At 36.2% G+C, this 24,940-nt stretch overlaps 1 protein-coding gene across 3 annotated transcripts in view; it reads left to right on the plus strand.

Annotated features, from left to right (window-relative positions):
* The window catches only part of RSF1 (remodeling and spacing factor 1), a 146,049-nt gene that overhangs the window by 97,705 nt on the left and 23,404 nt on the right, over window positions 1–24,940 (plus strand). For 2 of the 3 annotated variants that reach the window (NM_001301166.2, XM_070272062.1), the window contains 4 exons: window positions 9,955–11,720; window positions 13,704–13,910; window positions 19,285–19,389; window positions 20,500–20,579. In NM_001301166.2, coding sequence (NP_001288095.2) covers window positions 9,955–11,720; window positions 13,704–13,910; window positions 19,285–19,389; window positions 20,500–20,579 — 2,158 coding nt within the window. The remainder of the gene's footprint in view (window positions 1–9,954; window positions 11,721–13,703; window positions 13,911–19,284; window positions 19,390–20,499; window positions 20,580–24,940) is intronic. The other variant, XM_005612015.4, reaches the window with a different exon arrangement.

A 24,940-nucleotide genomic window follows, 5' to 3' on the forward strand; every position in this document is an offset into this window, starting at 1 on the left:
TTTACATGGAATGTAGATGGAATGAGGGAAATACAAAATCACCATTAGGGAAACACTACAGTAGTAATTGTTGCAGGCAAGATCTCTAACAGATGCTAAAATTAGTGGGTGAAAGTTTGTGGAGAAACAGGATGTTAACATAAACTCAAAGTATCTCCCCTAACATATTTACCTATTACAAAGGAGAAAATGGTAACTTTACAGTGGAGTAACTAGCCAACACCACCTTAACCAAATGATCAAGGTATTGACATCATGTACCCTCTGATATAATTGATACAATGCACAGCACAGCCTCTCTTTTGTGGAATTTTTGTCAAAAATACGTAATCTCAATCCAGGCTTGAGAAAATGACAAACAAGCCCAAATTAAGAGGTATTCTACAAAATAACCATGTCAGGGTCAGAGACAAGGAAAGAATGAGGAAACGGTCACAAATTGGAGGAGACTAAGGAAGCACAAGAACAAAATGAGATGTGGATCTTTGAACAGAAAGGACATGGAGGAAAACTGACTAAATTTAAATAGAATGTTTAATATATTTTGCTAATGTTAATTTTCTGGTTTTGGTAATTGTACTGTGAGTATGTAAGTTGTTAACTTTAGGCAAAACAGGGTGAAGGTGTACTAAATTATTTTTGTAACAGCTGTGTGTCTAAAATTATTTCAGATAAAAATTTAACAAAGAATGTTGCATGAGCATTAAATTTGTAGTTACATGTAACTAAAACTAAATGACAGATGCAAGGAAGAATTTATAGTCTTTAATGGCTGTGTGCATTGATATTGGAGATAGAATAAGACTGAACAGAAGGAGAAAGAATGGGAAGAGTACATACAAAAACTTTTAACTTTATTAGGTCATTTGGTGATGATGTCAATATTGTTTGGGAAATGTTTTGTGTATAACATGAGAAAAATAATAACTGTGATATTCTAATTACATCATCTGTAGTGTCCTTGAAAACCAAGATTCTCACTGTGGGAAAAAGAAATAAGATGGAGGATAAAAAGAATAAGAAAACACTGAAATGTCATTATGAACTCATAGTTATTTTTTATTATTTAAGAATATATACGTGTGTTTTCCAGCTCTGTCCACTGAAAAGACTTAGAAACAATGGCCAACCCAGTAGCAGTGAGCATCCTTAGCGCCCAGATGGTGGTCTTGAAATAGAGTTTTCCACTAAATTAAACCAAGGTTTCTTGGAAAAGTGGCTGATTCCACTTCTATGGCATAATGAGCCAAGAAACATCTTGTCATTCCAGGTAATATGGACACTGTCAAAGTCATGTCAAAAAGACTCAAAAGCCAACTTAAAGGTTTCCACTGCCAAAGATAGGACAATTTAAGCATCAACAAGGAGAACTACTATAATGGATTAAAACACATTGAATATGTCTTAAATCCATGATTTCATTATGCTGCTAAAAGAAAAATTGGTTGCCTTTGAGGATGCCAGTGGGGACCAAATTATGATTTTGAAAACTTAAAGGAAAAGAATCAAGCATTCTTCCTACCTTTTCCATATGAACTGTACTACTATATAACAAAATAGTGGATTAGTAAAGTTTATTTTTATAGAATTTATCCAGCAAATCACTGGTAGAGGAATGACAGAATGAGAATGTCATCATTTTGCAATCCCTAATAAATTAAGAGTTTTAGATATTGACTGTTAACATCACAAAAAGAGAGACGATCAGACGTTAATGCCTCTTGATAAAGACACACCACCACCGAAGTAGTTTTGCCACAAAAATTGAACCCAAATCTGATGAAGGCTATAGATCAAAGTGAAAATTTACAGGAGAAAAGGACAGAGGAACATGGGAATGTAGTCAGTAAAATCCAGACATCGTAGAACAAATGATTTGGCTACTTGAACAACTAACTAGGAAGACAAATAAAGGATAAAGGGGACAATATTAGATTAAAGAGAGCTAAAAAAAATAATAAACAGGTAAAACTAAACTATAAAGCAAAATAAAGTGGTTAATATAAAAGGTTAATGGTTATTCTTGGTAGAGAGAGAGGGAATTATTCTTGGGAAAAGGCGTGTCTAGGGCTTTTGGAGTAGGTGGCAAGGTTCTATTTCCTGTTTACCTTCTAATAATTTATTAAGCTGTGCATTTGTTTTGAGTGGCTTTCTTTATTTTGTTATACTTGATTTAAAAACTTCCCAATACCTTTATCAAATATCCACCATGTAACATCTACCATGTAATTTCTTAATAAGTTATTAAAGAATTGGCACCAGTTCATACACCCTTAGCATGCAGTAAAATAGTAGTATTGATGTTTAGTGCAGGCAGCTCCCATTGTTTGTCCATTATGTGCATGGTGATAACATCAAATGATAATTTCAGTATTTTAAGCCCCTTTTGGAAACTAAAGTCTGTCAGCATGTTCGAAATGGTGAAAAGTTTCTTTGCCAAGCAAAATTTCAGTTGCAAGAATATATTCCTCTCTTAGGCATGGAGGATATTTCACCTGTAATATTTCATTCATTTCAATCAACAAATATTTATTGAGTACATGCAGTGTATCATGCACTGTTCTTGGTACTGGGAATAAAACTGAACAAAATCAAACTTTAGCCTTCATGGCACCTACATAGTAGTGTGGAGAGATAGACAATAAGCAAGATTAATAAATAAACTATATAGTATGTTAGAGGATGGCAAGGAGCTGTGGAGGGAGAATAATTTGGGGAAGGAGAGGATGTGATTTTAGATTGGGTGGGCTAGAAAACGACTCACTGAAAAAGTGACATGAGTAAAAGTAAAGGATCTGAGAGAGCAAGCCATACAGATCGCTGAAGAAGAAGTTTTTTAAGCAGACAAAAAACAAATCAAGACCTTGAGGTGGGAGCGTGCCCACTTAATAAGCTACAGCCAAGATCAACAGACTATGACCTGCAGGCTAAATGTGGCCTGCCACTGTTTTGTTAAATTTTATTTGTTTGTTTAGTATCTTAATGTCCATAGCTGCTGTCACATTACAAAGGTAGAATTGAGTAGTTGCTACAGAGACCATCTGGCTTGCAAAACCTAGTATACTTACTATCTGACCCTTTACAGAGTAAGTTTCCCAGCCCCTGATTTTTAGAAATAGCCCGGTAAGCAATGTGGCTGAAGGGTATTTTAGATAGAGGAGGAAATGAAGTCAGAGAGGTGAGGCTATGGAAGGTGAGGGAGAGGAGTGTGGAGATTTTGTAGGGCCTTGTGATTTATTGCAAATTTTGGTTTTTAATCTGAATGAAGAGCTTTTATCATTAATTCTCTTGAAATAATCCCCTAACTATTCTTATTTCTGTCCTTGTTCCCCTTTCATCTGTTCTCTGGCTGTAGCCAATGAGATCCCATTAAAGCAAGTGAGATGATGCCCTTGTTTAAAACCCTTCCTGAATTGTCTGGAGCAGATAAGATCCAAAGCATAGGTGGAAGAATTGACCTTAGCTTAAAATGGTGTCTCTATTTTAACACGAGTAGGTTTTCAAGTCTAGAGATGAAAAGGAGCTTCTGCCCCCTGGCTATTTTCTCTGTGAAATTGAAGACAGAATCATCTGAAAATGTGAACATGGCAGAGAGTTTGGAGGTTTGAGGATAGCGAAGAAGATTGAATTAGTTGTTGCTAGAGAAAAGTAATAAGGTTACTGGGCAGTGTCAGTATCTCAGGGATAGCTGGTAGCCGTGAATTTAATGTAATACCAATCTTGTTGCTTCCTGTATCCCCAGTAACTGATACAGAGCTCTGCTCATGGTAGGTGCATTGTGCCTATTGATTGTGAATTAATTTTGAATGTAATTCAAAAAGGTAAATCCAAACTTAAATGAATTCACAAATACTGCCTCTGAAGGGGTGCTTTTTATGGACCAGACTTGATTTGTATTGCTCTGCTGTCATTTGCTCCTTAAGCCTTAATTGGCCGTCTTGTAAAATGGTCAACATATTTTACTTAGGTTGATATACTGAGTGAGAGGAGATGATTTCAAAGAAATTTAGCAGTACCATTGTAAAAACAACTGTGTACATACTTAATTTTAAAGACAGGTTCGACATGAATGGGAATAGTGTGACCAACTGTCCTGGTTTGTCCAGGATTGTCTCACTTTTAGCATGGAAGTCCCACGTCCTAGAAAACCCCTCAGTCCTGGACAAACCTGGAAGCTTAGTCATCCACCCTAAATTGGGTTGCTTATAATTTATCTGATTATGGAGATAGTACATGTTCACTCTGGGAAAGTTGGGGAAGTGTAAAGCAAAAAGTAAACATTATTCATTATCTTGTGACTAAGAGGCAATACCACTGTTAATATTGTGATCTTTTGTTTTCCAGTCTTTATTTAGGCATGGTTGCTTATTTATTTATTTATTAGAATTGAGATTATATGATAAATATAGTTTTATGTTCTAAGTTTTGTACTTAACATTCTACCGTAAAGATTTTCCCATGTCTTTAAAAATTCTTTAAAGAAAGTTCCAAGTATAAAGCAAGCACTTAACAAATATTTATCAGTGAGTGATTGTACTAGTTTGTACTAACACTCCCAGTATATGAACGTATTCCTTTCATCATACTCATAGAAGCTTTGAACATTATCACTAAGTAGAAACTTTGCTGGTTGGTTTGATTAAAAGTTGTATTGCTTTTTAAATTTTAATTTCTTTGATTGCTAGTAGAATTTGAACATTCCTTCTTCTCTCAATTGTTGGCTCATAACATGGTCTATTTTCTTTAAGAATTTTTAGTTTTTTTAATATTTTAAATGGTCTCAAGTAAGTGTATTTATTAATCCTTCTCCAATGCAGCATACCTTAGTATGTGTTAAGTGTGTCATGTCCTTGCCCAGGTCTCGGTTCGTAAGTTGGTCAGATGAACTGGGAAGAATTTTAAATTCAATGTTGTTTTACAATCTACATAAAAAGACCTCCTGTTAATAAAAGCTACATCTTAAAATGTATTGATGTAATTTATCAACATACAGGCTAGAGTTTGTTGCCATTTCAGTGTATTCAGTCTATCAGGAGATGTTTGAATGTCTTACTACAGGTAATAATCCGCGATTCTTCACAAAGGAGTAATTCATTAGACTAGTAAGACAGATAGATTTGTAATAAATATTTGCAATTCTGGGTAAGAAGTGCTGTTATAAAAGCCTATATAAAGCAATGTGCCAACACAGGAGATGGAGTAGTTAATTCGTTGTAGGGAAACACTCGGATAAAACTATAAAATGGAGTGTCATTTTAACTGGGCTTGAAGGATGTAAGATTTTGCCAATAATATAATGATAATAATATCCAACATTGAGTGCTTACCACGTTCAACCCTTCTGTAATCGTTAACAACCCTTGGAGATAGTTATTGATATTTTATTTGTTTTACAAGTTGGAAAAGTAAGGAATGGGGAGGTGAAGAAGTATAGAAATGCTTTCCAGGCATTGTTGACAGAGGGAAAATAATAGCAGCAGGGCTGGCCCCGTGGTTGAGTCCGTGCACTCTGCTTTGGCAGCCCAGGGTTTCGCTGGTTCGGATCCTGGGCATGGACAGGGCACCAGTTGTTAGGCTACACTGAAGCGGCATCCCACATCCCACAAACTGGAAGGATCCACAACTAAAATATACAACTATGTACTGGGAAGATTTGGGGAGGAATAGCAGAAAGAAAAAAAAAAAGATTGGCAGCAGTTGTTAGCTCAGGTGCCAATCTTAAAAAAAAAAAAAAAAGAAGAATAGCAGCTTTGAGAAACACTGAATGTTCTGATGTGGCTAAAGTTTGTGATAAGAAGGGGCCAAATGATAAATAACAACAACAATAATCGCTCCCAGTTACTGTGTAAAGTGCTTCGCAAGCAGCATTTTAAAAGTCCTCACAGCAGTTCCTTGAGGGTAGGTATTTGTATGTCAGTTTTAGAGAGTTTAGAGTCTAAAGAAACTTAGAAAGATTAAGATAATTTTCCCAAGGTCTCACAGCTGGCCAATGTGGAAGTGATATGAAAGCATTTAGGGTTGTCTGACTCATGATTTTCCTAATTTTTAATGAAATAGTTCAAATAAACAGGAAAGAGTATAAAACATTTGAATATTGCTGAAATTTGCTTTTCATTTTTAAAAAGTTATAGAAACAGTTAATACTTCTCTTCCCTTTATTTTCCATCCCATTCCTCCTCCCTCCTTTTCTAAGCTCAGCCACAATCCTGTGAAGCATTCTTATACATGTTTATGATTTTGCTCCATATGTGTGTAGCCACATCAACATATAGCATAATTTTATGCATTTTATAACTTCTACAAATGGTATCATATTAGCTGTCCTTTTGCAGCTTGCTTTTTTCACTCATCATTCTGTTTTTGAGATTTATCCACATTGATTCAAGTAAATTTGTTTCTTTTATTTGCTACATAGTGGTTATTTATCCATTCTCCTGTTTGAGGGGTATTTAGGTTATTTCTAAGTTTTCACTTTTCTAGCAGTGCTGCAGCATATATTCATGTACGTATTTCTGTATAGTTGTATGTAAGTACACTTTCTATAAGTGGAATAGCTGAGTTATAGAGTATGTTTCTTCAGGCTTTAGAGTAGATATTGCCAAATTGCTCTTTAAAGTGTTTCTGCTAATTTCCACTCTCACCATAGGTATATAAGATTTGAGCAGAGTCTGAAACACACTACGCTGTTTTTAAATTTCTCAAGTCTTATCTTAGAAGAGGAGGATTATAAAGAAATTAAACCTCATCAAGGATTAGTTACCCCTTTATCACCCAAGAGATGATGACAAGCCCAAAATTTATTAAGTGGATATGGGTAAATTTTGGTGAGTATGGGAAAGGAAAAGTAGTAGGAAGCAAAGTGAAATGAAAATGTATTGGACAGGATTGCATTTGGCTGCATGTTTGTTCAAACAGTTTTAATTTTTTTCTTGTAATAAAAAGTCAAGAGGTAAGTAGTCCATTTCTGGTTCAGCAGCTCCATGAAGCCATCCAGAACCCTTGCTAGTCTGCCATCCTTAGCATGTGGCTTTGATTGCTCCCTCTCCAGGTGTTGTATGCAGACTCTAGATAAAAAGAAGGAGAATGAGCAAAAGGCGTAGGTCAGCTGAACCCTGTAAGTCTCACCCAGTAGACTTCCTCATGTATCTCATTGGCCAGAACTGGGTCACATGACCCCTAGCTAGAAGGTGTCTGAAGAGACAAGTACTTTCCTGAACAAAATCAGAGTTCTGTTAGTAAGAAAGAAGAGGAGCTAGAACTGGATAGGCAGCTGGCAATGTCTTTCACTGTTAACTTAGAACGTTCATTACATGGTGGTTCTGGTTGGGATGTTTGGGAAAGCACATAATAGGTGATAGGTAAATATTTATTGAGTAAATGAATGAATCAGCTTTAAAAATCAACAGTAGATAACACTTCTCTTAAATAACCTCAAGTTTGTCAAGCAGTGTTGCTGCTGCATTGTGATTTTTGAAGTGAATTTTTCCTTGAGTTTTCTCCAAATTTCGTATCTCTTAAACTCGTTTGCATCCTCTTTTACAGTTTCCTTTTTGCAAAACTTTTGGGAAATGTTTGTATAGCTGAATGACCTTTTTACCAATGATGATTGCACTTAAAGTTTCATTTTCTGTCGTGGTTCTTCTATTCTCTATACAATTTTAGGGACATATCCCTGTAATCTAGAGGAGTTAGAGTAAAAGGTATTGTTGTATTTTTCTCTTAAAAGAACTGGGCCAAACACAAAAATACCAAGGATTTAACATATTTGGGTGAAGAGAAATATAAGCCAGCAAAGAATAATTGTTGGAGTCACTTAGTCCAGCTGCTTTATTTGTAGATGAAGAAATGAAGATCAGAGAGTTTTTGACATACTAAAGACCCACCACTAGCAGAATTAGGTTTAGTGAACTTAGGAGTCTTGAACCTAATGTTATCCCTCATTTTGTTTTGCCATGTTGTTACTCAAATTGAAATCAGTTCAAATAACTGAAAAGAACTTTCTCATTCACCACCCCCAAATAAAAACAGTGTCATTTTACCTTGAGTCAGAGTCACAATGAGATCCTGAGTTGTTTTCTGAACCAAAATATATAGATAAAAATATTAAACTGTGTTCAGTAAACATATTTAGTATTAGGTTGAAGTTATTTTTAAAGATGGTAATCTATATTTTAAATGTTAACAAAGATGTTCATTTAATTAGATCTCCTGATGTGCTAACCAATCTCAATGAACGAGAAATTACTAAACCTATTTTATCAGTGGGAAAGGGAAGATATACAAATTAGATCATTATTGTCATGTCTGTAAATTTCTTAGCGGCGTGTGTACATTAAATCACTGACAATGTAAAGAGGGAGGAGCAATACTGATACTCTGATCTTAGGTTCTGAATGGTTCTCAGAGGTTCTTGAATTTGGTTATTTCCTACATGATTGACATAAAAGAAATGGTGGTTTGTAATAAAAATATTCACTCTTTGAAAGAAATATTTCTTACTTTAAAAAAGATGTCCTGAGCCAGCCCTGATGGTTTAGTAGTTAAAGTTCAGTGCTGTCACCACTTCAGCAGCCCGGGTTCATTTCCCGGTCAGAGAACCACATCACCTGTCTTTCACTGGCCGTGCTGTGGTGGTGGCTCACATAGAAGAATAGAAGGACTTACAACTAGGACATATGGAACCATGCTGGGGCTTTGGGGAGGAAAAAAAAGAGGAAGATTGGCAACAGATGTTAGCTCAGGGTGAAGCCTTCCCTACAAAAAAAAGGTCCTACTTCATCTCACCTCTGTCCATTCCATTTTATTCCCATGAAATACACTATAACTCTGGTTTATCAGCTTGGCAAGAATCTGTTCAAAATTTTTTGTAAAAATTCCTATCTTAGTAAAAGTTTGTTTAGAATTGAGGCTTTTCAGTTGCAAGGAGAAGGTGAGGTGATGGAAAATGTAGGTAAAATTAGTAGTGCTTAAGGAATTCTAAAAACACTGTGTCCAGATTCCCTGAGCGGAGTTGACAGCACATATGTAATCTTTGTAATCCCAGATATTATGCCGGTTACTAAGTACAGCTTTTGTTATATTTAAATTTGCGCTATTTGGTACTCTATAAAAGTTGGAAATATATAGCCAATAAGATAAAAAAGAGGAATTGACAGATAAACCTAAATAGTTCGTTGATAAAATATTAACTTCTGAAATGTTCAGTGATGACATTTGATAAAGTAAATTGTAATATAACCACATTGATGAATATTATATAAGTAAGTCTAGTTTCTGTAAAAGGCATTTAATATCATAAAAAAGTGCTAATGTTTCAATGAAAAAATGGGGCAACATGATCCCAACTTTGTATATAGAAATATACAAGACTAGAAGGAAGTAACCTAAAATATTAACAGTAGTTGCCTCTGGGTATTAGAATTATGGGCATTTTTTTCTTTTTGCTATTTTTCATTTTCTATACAGAATTGTGTTACTTTTATAATCTGAATAAAATGGAAAACAAGCATTTTCTCACTGCCATGCTCATGTTACTTCAATAAAATGAAGTGCTCACTGATTTGCAAAGAACAGTTGTCAGTTTTTAAAACAAATATGGTCTTCTGGAAATGTTTTATGTAGTATTTTCAGTTTTGTATTTTTGACCCATCACTTGAGCTTGAATAAATTGTTTGAGCTGTAAAAATATTTGTATTCCATTGAGAACACTGAAGCTAAAAAAATAAAGCAGAAACCTGAATCTTTCTAAATAATAGTGTTTTAATATCTAGAAGTTGTGCTTCAGAGTTTGGTAAGTTCCTCACTGTCAGATTTTACTTTTTGTTGTCAAATGTCCAATAACAAAAGCCATCTCTTTTAAGACTGAAATTTCAAGTGGAAGTATATGTTATATGAAGCTTTGTATATTTTATAATCTTGAATACTTAGATTATGTAAACTTTTTCTGATTTTTAGAGGAACCAAAGGAAAATGAAAAGATGAAAAGTGGAGAGCAGCCAATAGATTCAGAAAACCATTCTACACCCAATGCTCTAGAAGAGACTACTGTGAAAATAGAAAAAGAAGATGAAAAGGAACTTGTGAAATTGCCAGTCATAGTGAAGCTAGAAAAACCTTTGCCAGAAAGTGAGGAAAAAAAGATTATCAAAGAAGAAAGTGATTCCTTCAAGGAAAATGTCAAACCCGTTAAAGTGGAAGTAAAGGAAAGTAGAGCAGATCCGAAAGATACCAGAAGTAGCATGGAGAAGCTAGAGCCTGAAAGGCTAGAGTTTGGTGGCAACGTTAAATCTTCTCAAGAAATTACTGAGAAGTCTACTGAAGAGACTGAGAAACTTAAAAATGACCAGCAGGCCAAGATACCGCTAAAAAAACGAGAAATTAAACTGACTGATGATTTTGACAGTCCGATCAAAGGACCTTTGTGTAAATCAGTTACCCCAACAAAAGAGTTTTTGAAAGATGAAATAAAACAAGAGGAAGAGACTTGTAAAAGAATCTCTACAATCACTACTTTGGGTCATGAAGGGAAACAACTGGTAAATGGAGAAGTTAGTGATGAAAAGGTAACTCCAAATTTTAAGACAGAACAAATGGAGACAAAGTTTTATGATACAAAGGAAGATAGCTGTAGCCCCTCTAAGGACAGAAATGTCATCATGGAGGGAAATGGAGCAGAGTCCTTAAATTCTGTCATAACAAGTATGAAAATAGGTGATCTTGAGAAAGAAGTGGTCCCTTTAGGGAAAGATGCAGATAGTTCAATATCAGTCGTAGAGACCCAGAGTCAAAAAGGGCAGATAGAGGAAACTGGTCCTCCAGAAATAGAAACCTCTCTGGAGACTTCTGAGATGGCAAAGGATCTCTCTTTGAAAACTGCTTTATCTACCACTGAATCCTGTACCATGAAAGTTGAAGAGAGGTCTCCCAAAAGTAAGAAGGATAGGCGCCCACCAGTCCTAGAATGTCTTGAAAAGTTAGAGAAGTCCAAAAAGACTTTTCTTGATAAGGACACACAAAGATTGAGTCCAATACCAGAAGAGGTTCCAAAGGATACTGTAGAATCAGTAAAACCAGGCTCTCCCGAGGCAGCTGCAATATCTCCACCACCTAACATGACTGGTCACTGTGAGAAACTGGCCTCAGAAAAAGAAGTGGTAGAGTGTCAGAGCACAAGTTCCACTGAAGGTCAGTCCCTGGGAAAAACGGACCCAGAAATTCTGAAAGAGGATTCTGAATCCACGAAGGTAGAAATAGATAATCTGGACAATCCCCAGACCTCTGGCTCAGAGGATCCTTCTGAGACAAAGGGTTCTATGCAAAAAAGCAAATTTAAATATAAGTTGATTCCTGATGAAGAAACCACTGCCTCAGAAAACACAGAGATAACCTCTGAAAGGCAGAAAGAGGGCATCAAATTAACGATTAGGATATCCAGTCGGAAGAAGAAGCCAGATTCTCCTCCCAAAATTCTAGAACAAGAAACCAAGCAAGAGAAGAAAGAAAAGGAAGAAGAGAAAACAAATGTGGGTCGTACTTTAAGGAGGTCTCCAAGAATATCTAGACCCACAGCGAAAGTGGCTGAGATCCGAGATCAGAAGGCTGATAAAAAAAGAGGGGAAGGAGAAGATGAAGTAGAAGAAGAGTCAACAGCTTTGCAAAAAACAGACAAAAAAGAAAATTTGAAAAAAACAGAGAAGGATACAAATTCTAAAGTAAGCAAGGTAAAATTTCTCCTACTGAGTTTTAATTTTTATTAGAAATATTTGGCTCTGAGTGTTTATACCTTTTTGCTTTTGACTAAAACTAACAACAGTTAAAAAAAAGATACCTTTCTTCCTGTATCTGAGATGACTTTTCTCAGTAGTTATTCCCAAACATTAAATTTCACACTCTATAATCTTGTCATCTTTTAAACTTTTTCTCCATTACAGGCAGTATAGGACTATATTCTCTTTGTAAACTATTCAAGTAATACCCAACCTGTAGGGTTGAAAAATGAAAATTCCCTATGAAAACTATTAGCAGTTTGAGGTACATCTCTTTCCAATCCTTCTTCCATATGTTCATATGTATGTTCATAAATATTTACACATTCTCTTAAAAAATAAATTGAATCAAATGTGTTCATTTTTCTCTGAGTTTTTCACTTAACAGTGTGTCTTTGAACTCTCTCCATGTCAGTACATGGAGCCTACCTTTTGGTTATTAATGGCCACATAGCGTTCCAGAGTGTGGATGTACCTCAGTTTATTTAACCAGTCCCTTATTGATTGACATTTAGGTTGTTTCCAATTTTTCACTATTACAGGCAATGCTGCATTGAAGAGCCTTTTGGATATGAGTGAGTATTTCTTTAGAAAAGACTCCTAGAATTGGAATTGCTGGGTCAAGGGGCATGTGTATTTTAAGTTTTGATCGCTTTTGCCGCATTGCCCTCCATTAAAGGCCCTTTTGATGTACCCTCTCATTACCAATGTAGGAGAATACCTATTTTCCCCCATTTTAATCATTAGTCTTAGAAGCCAGAAATCTTTTTTCTACGACTCTTATTTTAAACAAAATCTTGTATGTGTCTTGGGCTAGTCCATGGGAGTTTGTTATAATTAAAAGCACTGCTTTTGTTTTTAATTTATTTAAGTGATCCAGTTGTTCTTCATTGTAAGTGCTCCTTTGTTCCCTGAAATACTGAATTTTTAATTCTTTACTTAAAAAAATTTCCGCTGGGGCCAGCCCCATGGCCACGTGGTTAAGTTCACACACACTGCTTCGGAGGCCCGGGACTTTGGGTTCGGATCCTGGGCCCGGACCTAGCACTGCTCATCAAGCCTTCCATCCTGAGCGGCATTCCATGTACCAGAACTAGAAGGACCTACAACTAAAATATACAACTCTGTACTGGGAGACTGAGGAGAAGAAGAAGGGAAAAAAAAAAAAGACTGGCAACAGATGTTAGCTCAGGACCAAAAAAAAAATTTCCCCTTCTGTTATTTTTGATCTTTCATGGGGACTTATACTGCAGAAAGGAACTAAAATGTGACTTACAAGATTGTGAATCTAGGCAATGAACAGCAGTTTACAACATTATAAACTTATTCTCTGAATACTGTATATTTTTAAATTTGTCAGGATTTTTATATGAATTCTGACTCATTAAAAACATGAAAATTCATCTCTAATATGGGAATTTAAAATTTTGTATAGCAATATGTGAGAATATAGTCACTGTTCTCTTCTAGAGCCTATAAAATGTCCATGGCCTTTGACCCAGAATCCTCTTCGAGGAATTTATCCTAACCACAGAAGTGTGTGTAAAAATTTATATTTACAAGGTTACATTGTTTATGAAAGTGAAAAAATGGGAAACTACCTAAATGTCCGTTTAGTAAGAGATACTATAAATACATCTATGTGATGGCGTATTATATAGTCATTTACGGTGATGTTAGGAGAATATTTTATGACTAGGGAAAATATTTATAAGACAAAGTGTTCATTATAATTTCTCTTCCCCCAAATAGGAAAAATAGTGACTATATAGAGCAGATTTTAATAGCGGGTATATCTATGGATGAAACTACAGTGATTTTTCTTTTCTTCTTTGTGTATTGACTAAATATTTTACAGTGGATATGTAATCAGAAGTGTTTGGGTTTTTTTAACATTCTTATTATACCAAATTTTCCTAATTTTTTATTTTATCCAAGGTAAAACCCAAAGGCAAAGTTCGATGGACTGGTTCTCGAACACGTGGCAGGTGGAAATATTCCAGCAATGACGAAAGTGAAGGGTCTGACAGTGAAAAATCGTCTGCAGCTTCAGAAGAGGAAGAAGAAAAAGAAAGTGAAGAAGCCATCCTAGCAGATGATGATGAACCATGCAAAAAATGTGGCCTTCCAAACCATCCTGAACTGGTATGTACCTGATCTCAGTGCACAGTATTCATGTTACTGATATGCTATAGTTGCCCGAAACAGCCTCACTCTTCTGGTTTTGATCTTGATTTGAATTTTTTAATGCTACAGAGTGTGTGTGTGCAAAATAACATTTACAGATTTCTCTTTCTCAAATAATAACCCAATTCTAGGGAGAATCAGGATCCTGCTTTCATTTTACCTAGTTTATATATTGATATTTCCTCTACTTAAGGATACACTCCTAATCTCTTCTCACTTCAGTGAATTTATTCAAATATTTCTATTCTGTTTTTCTCTTTAAATTTTTCTTCTTTCCCTTTAAGTTACTTTATAAGGACATTTCTGAGGTACCAGCTTTAAATAAGTAAAGCCTGAAGGCCTTAATTGCCTTTCTGTAAAATCATGTAAGTCAATGTAGTAGGGCTTTAAACTTCAGAAAATGGGCAGTTCTGAAAAAAATTTGAGGATAAATTATAGACCAGATATATTCAGAAGAATAGTGATAAATTTACATGGAACTTTCTTACCCAGGAAATAAGTTCTTCCAAGGTAGCCTAAATCAGGAAAACCAGTTCCTAACCTATGTATTATATTATTCTTGTAGTTCATAAATGCTTTCTAAAGAGCCTGTTGAAGAAACACTCTTGTTATACTTAATTCTATGCAACTGTTCTGTTCTTTTGAATAGATCTGACTTTAAAGGCAAGCTCCAACTATTAAGTAGAAAGAAATATGCTTCAACATGGAAGGAATTTTTGTTGAGCAGAAACTTGAGATCCTCTAAAGTTTGGAAAATGTATATGAGGTGGTTCTCCAAGGCTCTTTTTTCCTAGAAAGCAGTGTGGTATCATGGGAAAAGCGTGGGACCAGACAGACTTGGTTGCAATCCTGCTTCTACCACTTACTGGGCCGTCTTCTCTGTATCTTGATTTCCTCGTTGTAAAATGGGAATAATACCACATAGTTCTGAGGGTTGTTTTTAATGAGCTATGTAAAATCGTCTAGCACACAGTTCCTGACATCTGTTATTTGCTGGGTTAAAGTTGTTTGTGGCTTTCTTGTTCCTTTCTTCTTTAATGTTAAAATAATATCTATAAACTAAATTCATCAGTGAAGTTTATCATATCCCAGTAGTTTCAGAAGGTTCAAGTAAAAGATGAAACTTAGGGGCCGGCCCAGTGGCATAGTAGTTAAGTTCAGTGCACTGTGCTTCGGCGGTCTGGGTTCACAGGTTCGGATCCAGGCGTGGACCTCCACCACTCGTCAGCCATGCTGTGGCAGCAGCCCACATATAAAGTGGAGGAAGATTGGCACAGATGTTAGCTCAGGGCTAATCTTCCTCAAGCAAAAAAAGAGGAAGATTGGCAACAGATGTTAGCTCAGGGCTAATCTTCCTCAAGCAAAAAAAGAGGAAGATTGGCAACAGATGTTAGCTCAGGGCTAATCTTCCTCAGCAAAAAAAAGATTATTAGAACCAGAGAATGACTTTAGCTCTAAGAAGAATAGATCTTGAAATTACTCTGCAAAGACTCTTTATGATCATCAGGCTATGAAAGTTAGGTCAAGATTTTTGTGTGGAGAAAGGTCAAGAGACGATTTGAGATAGTGGTGTTTTCTGCCCTCTAAATCAAGTAAAAATCAACACTTGTGTTCTTTTCTACCATTTCCTTATTATCTTTTTAAACTAAGAGTTCATTTTAATTGAGACAGCAGTAGATGTGACAAAGGGGTGTGAGGAAATGAGAAGTAAAATGAGGTGAGCAGACATGACATTGAGGAGATGGAGAAAGTTGCACCCTTCTTGCAGAACACACAAGATTTATATTTATTTGGCTATCTTAATAACTACTCTGAAAATCTCATTGCTGATTACTGTGCCAAAGAGAATGACATTGGAAACTGAAGATCCCAAATGTGCTGGATTTCTTATGCTTTGTGTTTAAGGTTAATCCTCAAATCAAACTGCCAAGCAAGTGTTATGTGTTAAGTGGTAGGGAAATGATGCTGAATTAGGAAGACATGGTCCTTGTCCTCATTGAGCTTACAGCAGAAAAGCAATAAATTTGTAGATGAGTGTAGAACTCAGATTTTCCATGTTTTAGTCAAAATAAAAGGATAATTGCTTGAGGCTTGGAAATCTTACATAGTAATATTTATTTTAATAGGATTTTACCTTTATTGTGGAATAGAGACAATCATTGTTTTAGAAATAAGTTGAATTCTAAAAATTTACTTTTAATTTTATTTGAAATTTAGATTAGTTGTACCATAGAAACAATATGATAAATGGAATCAGGTGCCCAGGTTAGGCCACACGTGCCTACGTAATCAATCAGTCATATAACTGCAGTATAATACTAATATAACTTAGTATTGAATTTTGGGTATTGGCAACAAATGGTGATGCTTTGTATGAAGAAGAGGGAAGGTATTTTTCACTTTTAAATCACTGCACATGTGTACACATCCCCCCCGCCCAATCCCCTGGGGTATATGTTAGCAGTTCAGAAACTACCTCTGTGCTAGGGTTGAACAAATAAATGAAGTGTAGATAATAGGAGCCAACCTTCTCACTGTCAGAGAAAGAAGTTACAAATAAGCAAGGCCAAAGGCTAGAATGAATCCTGTGGCGCTGAATGAGAGGTAGAGAAATTAGTATGAACTCATGCTTATTTTAATATAGGTTTATTTGTATACATCACTATACATAATATATTTCTTAGCTCTGTCCTCTGAGAGACCTTAGAAGCAGTGATACCCAGTAGCAGTGAGCACTCAGCACCCAATCTTGGTTTCTAAAAATCATTCTCCAGTAAAAGAACCAGGGGTTCTGGGAAAAATGGCTGATTCAAAGGCTTGGGCTGGGAAAATATAAGATGTGCCTGGACTATCCCATAGTGCCAGGAAGTAAAGAAGAGCTTTTGAAAAGAAAAGATACAAATGAGTCCTACGGACACAGCTCCCAGTGTGTCCATGGCTAGCACAATTTGAATTTGACTGATTAAATAACAATTTTAGATTTTAACCCAAAGAGTAAAATAAATATTCATTAGTTCATCCTGATATAAATAAATAATTGAATAAGTAAATGGATGGGGGAGGAGGGATATATTTTTTCTTTCACTTAAGAATTCCAAATAGCAAATGTAGAAGGCGTGAGGGAAATAGAGAGTCACCATTAGAGCACCGCAGTAATGATTGTTGCCAGCAGCATCCACTAGTGCTAAAACTGGTGAGTGAAGCTTGAAGGAAAACAGGATATTTGCATAGCTTCACCATATCTTCCCCCCAAATATTTATTAATTTATTAATTACTGTGATAATTTTAACTTGTATCTGCGAATTCTTTGATACTTCTTCCTCCAGATAGTGGAGCTTAATTCCCCTCCCCTTGAGTGTGGGCTGGACTTAGCACTTCTATTGAGAAGAGAATATGGAAGGTGAATGGTAGTAACTTTACAGTGATGAAAACCAACAGACACTACCATAAGCAAGTAATCAAGGTTAATATCACCAGTAATAAGTCATATTGATATCATGTACCCCCAGATATGATTCAGTAAGCAGGGCTCTGTGAAATTCTTTTCCAAAACCCATATTCTAGGTTACTCAAGAGAAGACATCAAACAAACCCAAAGTGAGTGGCAGTCTGCATAATATCTGACTAGTACTCTTCAAAAGTGTCAAAGTCATGGAAAACAACGACCAAGAAACTGTTACAGATTGGAGAAGATTAAGGAAACATGATTAAATGCAGTATAATATCCTGGCTTGGATCCTGGAATCAGAAAAAGGACGTTAGTGGAAAAACTAATGAAATCTGAGGGCTGGCCCAGTGGTGCAGCAGTTAAGTTCACACGTTCCGCTCTGGTGGCCTGGGGTTCGCTGGTTCGGATCCCAGGTGCGGACATGGCACCACTTGGCAAGCCATGCTGTGACAGGCATCCCACATATAAAGAAGAGGGAGATGGGCACAGATGTTAGCTCAGGGCCAGTCTTCCTCAACAAAAAGAGGATGATTGGCAGATGTTAGCTCAGGGCTAATCTTCCTCAAAAAAAGAAAAAGAATTAATGAAATCTGAATAAAGTCTGTTATTTAGTCAACAGTATTGTACTGATTTCAATTTCTTAGTTTTGCTAAATGTACCATGGTTATGTAAGATGCTGACATTGGAGAAAGCTGGGTAAAGGGGTTATGGGAACTCTGTGCTATCTTTGCAACTTCTGTAAAGATAAAAATTTTTTTTTTAAGATTTTTCCCCCCTTTTTCTCCCCAAAGCCCCCCAGTACATAGTTGTGTATTTTTAGTTGTGGGTCCTTCTAGTTGTGGCATGTGGAATGCCGCCTCAGCATGGCCTGATGAGCAGTGCCATGTCTGCACCCAGGATTCGAACCGGCGAAACCCTGGGCTGCCAAAGCAGAGCGCACGAACTTAACCACTCAGCCACGGGGCCAGCTCCCTAAAATTATTTAAAAATAGAAAGTTATTTTTAAATTAAACATTCATGAGTGTACCATTTCAAGTTTTAGAGAAATAGTCACGTTAAACTCAAATAAAAAATATCAACTTAAGACTAATTATTGTTAGTGTTTGTATTTGAAGATGATGTTCCTGAGTATAGTTTCATTCTTCTAATACCTCATTCCCTTCCATGTTTGAATTTACATGATAAAAAGAACCACAAATGTTTCTTACAGATAGGTAATTTAAATGCTGCTTAAAGTGGAAATTATTTGTATTTTTGAAATTCTATGTGTGGTGGGTAGTTTATGATTCTTAAACTATAAAACTTTGCTATAAAGAATATATTGTTATTGCCCTTATAGCACACTATAAAAGAATTATAACTCTAGTTCAGTAAGGACTTGTTATTTTTCACTAAATTTTTGTACCTTAAATTTTCTTAGTTTTTTTATTTTTAAAAAAATGGCATGTTAGGGGCCCGGCCCCATGGTCGAGTGGTTAAGTTTATGCACTCCACTTTGGTGGCCCAGGGTTTTACCAGTTTGAATCCTGGCGCAGACATGGCACCGCTCATCGGGCCATGCTGAGCTGGCGTCCCACATAGCACAACCAGAGGCACTCACAACTAGAATATACAGCTATGTACTGGGGGGCTTTGGGAAGGAGAAGAAGGAAAAAAGAGATCAGCAACAGATGTTAGCTCAGGTGCCCATCTTTTTAAAAAAGATGGCATGTTAGATCCCAAATTATCAGCTCTTTTATTATTATGCTGTATGCAAATAAAGAATGTAGTATAGTATATTTCTTAGTACTATACTAAGAAATATTGAAATGTCTATTTTAACTTAAGAGTCAGTGAAGTTTAGTCATGGAGTGAGGTTGACATTAACGTATGGTTTGTTTCAGATTCTTCTGTGTGACTCTTGTGACAGTGGATACCACACTGCCTGCCTTCGCCCTCCTCTGATGATCATCCCTGACGGAGAATGGTTCTGCCCTCCTTGCCAACATGTATGACCCAGCACACTTCTGTTTATTCAGTCTTTGATTTTATGTTCAAAGTAATAATACTTACTGACAGCTACTAAACATTTTTAATCTTCAAAGCAATTTGTAAATATTGTTTACCTCTTGTTTAAATTTCTGTGAGATTAGAGACTATGGAAAAAACTGCCTTTTATTAATATCTTTTAGGTCTTTCCTTCATTTCTTTTTCCAAAACAATTCTTGAAAACCTCTAATTTTTCTACAATAATCTCTGCTTTACTTTTTCTCACATTTGTTAAAGACACAAAGACCGCCAAATTAAGATAATATACAAGGGTAGAAAGAAGTTTCTTCCTGTTGTTTATCCATTCGTTTCATCCTCCTTATCATTTCTGTCTACCTTCTTTTTGTCAGAAGTTTTATAGATGGTATTATGAATTATGTACCATTATGATGGTACTGTGAATAAAAACATGAATTCTGTTTTCTCCCATCTTGATGCAGGTGAATTAACTTTTGTAAGCTGAACAACAGGATATTTTTATGCCATTGCCCCCAGGGGGTCCTTTCTCTCACAAGCCCAGTCTCATTTTGCTTTAAAAATGATAGGCTTTATTGCACTTCTCAGTGAAGTGGGCTTCTGTGGCTTAGCATAGCTTTATGAATTATGTTTTTCAGCTCTGTTTTGACCCAGTTAGCATGGTCTTGCGGACTTTGTTCTGTTCTCTTTTTTTAAAACTAGTGATTGGCATCATTTTATTTTATTGTATATATAACCTTCTCCCTTAAAAATGTCCTGGGATTTTTCTAAACATTTTAATCAGTCATGTGTACTTGTTGAATCAAATGCTATTTTAAACATTGATTATTGCCAGCAAGATAGGATAGAATGTGTTTTTGGCAAGACTTTGAGTTTCTCTGATGTGCTTTGCTTCACAGATGTTATGCTCATCTTCAGTTCAGTGGATGCTGAGGCACCTCTTTATTTAATTCACCAGAAGGAACATTTTAGTGCTCACTTACTATGTGGCCCCTTATCAGCTCTCATAGCACAGTATCCATGAGGTAACATGCAAGTGATAAATGACGATGGAAAGGTGTTACAACTGATACTTATCTGTTTTCCTCTTTCAGAAACTACTGTGTGAAAAATTAGAGGAACAGTTGCAGGATTTAGATGTTGCCTTAAAGAAGAAGGAGCGGGCTGAACGCAGGTATTGCGACACGTGTTAATGTTTTACTTGGGAGCTTGACGGCAGAATTTTCTTGGAGTACAGATTAATGCCTTTATCTAAAGTGGGGATTGGCAAACTGACCTGTGAGCCAAATCCAGCCTGCTCTTTGTTTTTGTATTGTCTGCTCACTAAGAATGGTTTCTTCATTTTTAAATGACTGAAAAAAAATCGTATTTCATGACACATGAAAACCATGTATTCGCATTTCATTGTCCATAACTAAAGTTTCACTGGAACGTAGCCATGCTCGTGTGTTTATATATTGTCTAACAGGTGCTTTTGCACTATAGCAGCAGAGTTGAGTAGTTGCAACAGAATCCTTATGACCCGCCAAGCCTAATTTATTATCTGTCCTTTTACAGGAAAAGTTTGCCAACCCCTGATCTAAAATATTTATCAGAACCCTCTCTGAATAAATATTGGCCCAAATATTATGGAACTAAGCATGTAGTGAGTACAAGAAAACTATACAAACTGGTCTGTGGTTTAGCTTCCCGGGTCATGTCTTTGGGTGGGCAGAATTAACACTGGTGAGATAAAGAGCATTTAAAGGCTGACCTCTGTCCTACTGGCTCTAAGAGATGCCTCCCTTTTCAATATGCCACTCTGGTGTGGTCTAAAGCAGTTGGAGGAGGTAAGACTGGAGTTGAACCTAAACTTTAAAAGGGGGCTCAAAATCAAGACAGTAAGTTTATGTTTATATTATTTGTGCCTTATTTGATTAATCTATTGCTAAATGTTCATTCCAACCTGCTGTGTACCAAACCAAAAGGATGAGTAAGACATAGCTCTCACTTACATGGAGCTCACCTGTCAGAAAACAGACATATAAGCCAGTGATATAATAAAGGAGACAAATCGAGGTGTGATAAGAGCAATACAAGAACATTGTGAAGGGGCATTTTAGTTCTCCTAGGGGTTGGGGTTATAATGGAAGTCCTTGGAAGATAACTTGGGGTTACACAAGTGGACATGCAGAGAAAGAATATTTTAGGCAAAGTGCACAAATGAAAGCAAAGACAAAGTGTAAAAGTGAGAGTAGGAAAGTGGTAAGGGATGAAGCTGTAAAAGCAGGTTGAGGCCAAATTGTGAACAGCCTTGCATACCTGGTTAGGGAATTTGAATTATTCTCTATAGGCAGTGGGAGAGCCATCAAAGGAGGGATACGCATAATCAGATTTTTATTTCAGAAAAAAATATCCTAGCAACAATAAGAAGAAGGAATTAGAGTTGAGGCTGTTGCAATAGAGTCTGTGAGAGCTGATGAGGCCTGAACTAGGGCACTCGTTGAGATAATAAAGTTGAGAGGTTGGAGAGAATTTTCAGAGGATTAATCAGGGACTTGGTGCCCATTTGTACATAGTATGAGAAAATCTAAGCAGTCTCTCCTGATTGGTCTTTTTACTTTCCTTTGCTGCTCCTTTAACTTTCACCAGCTGTCAGATAGTCTTCCCCTGAAAATTTAGCTTGACTTAAGGCAGTCAGTTCCTTCTATCATCTACTGACTTCACTCTGTGCAAAGGTGAACCTTAAAAATGGGTTAAGCCTCCAAATTCTGTTGTTTTCTTTACTATTCGGTTTGAACTCTCTGGCTAGTAATGGATTCTACTTAGTTTAAAGGCAAACTTAATCTCTAAAGTTGAGTAGGAGATAAAAATACTTAGTTTTTTAAAATCGATTGTCTAAATACCTTTGTATTTACAAACTCTGATAGTCCTATATAAAATTATTAGGACTATTTTGATCTGCCAAGTTGCTCCTGTTTTTCTTTTTGACACTGGAAAACATCCAACTAAGGATGCTACAAATGAAATCAGAACTAACTATTAGATTTTCCTTTGCCTGTCTTTCTGAAATCTGCCTGCCCTTCTGAGAAAAGAGCAGTGTTCTCATGTTCTGAAGCTGATCTGACGCAGCACTGTGTGTCTGCTTGTTCTTTGGAGGCCTTTGATGCTTAGACTTTTTATATGTGGAAAGGCTGATAAAAATTTTTTGACTATTGCCTCACATGCTTTAGGATATGCTGCTGCAATTAAGAAATATTTTAAATTTTAGAAATTTATGTTAAAATGTGCCACAACATTTGTTCACACTGCTGGTCTCCCATTTAGTAGTTCATTTGATTTCTCTTCTATTCTTGACAATGCTCTTTACCTACATGTCATCCTTTAAGAGGACATCTGTAGTTGTGGCTTTAGATCATACACTAAATCTTATATGAGATTGAATCACAGGAAGAAGAACAGAGTTATCATTATAGGGGGACAAATCTGGCACAAGACCAGTTAAACTGAAATGTAGCTGCTATTTGTTAATTCTTCCCAGTAATCTGGTTAACAAAGCTTTGATTATTTATAGCTCCTGTTATACGTGTATATGCATGAATCTTAGGAGCTCTAAACAGCAAAATATATATGTTTCTAAAATAAATAATATATTAACTGTAAATTCCAGGTGGTTTCATCTGCTTTTAAAAGTGAGCATTTTTATTCATCCTTTTTTAAATCTGTGAAATAATTTCTCTAGCACTCATCCTGACAGGTTAGAGCCTTGCTTACTCTGTCATAGAACATGAGCATTTTTCCCCTTGTGCATTTATTCAACATTTAACCAACATTTGCAATGTAATCAGCATTAAGTCTGTTTTGTGGTCTCTACCTTTAAAGGCTCTACAGTATGGTGGAAAAGTAGGATGTGTCATTGAGTAATTAGTGACTAGCCAGCAACTATCTACAGAGCTGGAGCTGTGATGCTCTGTGAAATCTGATATTTCAGAAGTCCGTCCAACTGATTTGTAAACGTCACTTCCAGAACGTGGTGCCAGAAATTATTTGGGAATTCAAATAGCTCTGTACTTCCAGAATACTATTACAAGTGCTTTGCTAGCAGAGAGTTGGATTTAATCAGGGTTGGAATTTTCCAGGTAATATAACAGAGGGAAGGAGAGAAAGAGACAAGGAATTTGAAAGTGTATGCAAAGGAATATTTATAATGATGGACCGTGGAGTCTAAGCCAGGTAAGGGGGAAAGTAAGGATATGAAGGGAGTGATGGACAGTAAAAAGAGGGTAGGGTCAATGGATAGAGGTCCCACCGGAGTCAGAGAATTGTTGAAATCAGTGTACCAGAGGGAGTGAGCTGGAAAGTGAGCCGGTAGAAGTCAGAGAATAGGATGCCTGAAATTGAACTTTTAGAAGGGGTGTGGTTATTGGTAATGATAAGGCCTGGGCCCAATATGCTCATTGAGCTAAGTGGTAAGATGGAATGGAAGATGTATCTTTCCATAACATTACTGAGCAAGAGAACGCTGTGATGAGAAATCCTACCTACCTTCAAGATTCTACTCACATGTTAGCATCTATTTAAAGCCTTCCTAAATTTCTCAGCTCTTCAGACAAAATCTGTTCCTTTTTCATGTCTCCATTATACCTGTTCATTATGGACTACAGTCAGTTGTTAAATAATTGTGAGGGCAAAAACCATGTCTTATTTACTTTTGGATTCCCAAGCCTGATACAAATCATGATCTAATATGGTGAACATGACTAAGTGTTTTTTCAACTAAGTTGAGGAGAAAAATACAAGTGAAAGCAGAGATTTTGAGATATGAAAGAGGAAACTGATATCACAATAAATTTAGTTAGTGTAAGGACAGACATGTCAAACATATTTAATAAGAGCTCGTGTTCTGAGTTATCAATGAAGCCTTCCCTTTTAATTTTAGCTAGTACTGTTCTTGCTTTTCCTAGTTTATAGTTCATTAACTATACTGTTTTTTAAATCAGGTTTTGATTAAAATATCTATCATTTTCTTACATGCCAGTTATTTAATAGCTTCATAACCTGTCTCTAAAAAGACCATAGGATTCTTGTTTATTAGTAGGGTCAAGGGTTTATGGGGCAGTAAAGGCTGCATTCTAAAGGACCCCAGGTACTGGATGATTAATGTCCTTCTGTAACGGACATCACAAGTTAAGGGAGGAAGAGTGGTTAATATTTCCATTCAGTTCAACATACATGCACTTGGTGAATTGAGTTAACCTTGGGAGAACCAGAGAAAGCACATGTTGTATATAGCAATTTGTTCTGTTAAATTTATTGAATTAAAATCAACAAAGGTTTATTTCTTTGAAATGAACCTGTGGAGCTGTCATTAGTGTTCTAAATCCACGTTTCCTGGAGAAGTCTTAACTGGCTCTAAAGATATCTTTGTTGTAGCACTCTAGAGTACAGAGCCGTATGGCTGCATTGCTTTTTTCCTTCTCTGCAAACAAGAAGTGAATGGTCTTAGTATCATTCACTGAGTCCTTGATATGATTCTGTTATGTAGAGTTCTTCTTT

This window comes from Equus caballus, chromosome 7 (genome assembly GCF_041296265.1).
Source record: "Equus caballus isolate H_3958 breed thoroughbred chromosome 7, TB-T2T, whole genome shotgun sequence".
NCBI lineage: Eukaryota > Metazoa > Chordata > Mammalia > Perissodactyla > Equidae > Equus > Equus caballus.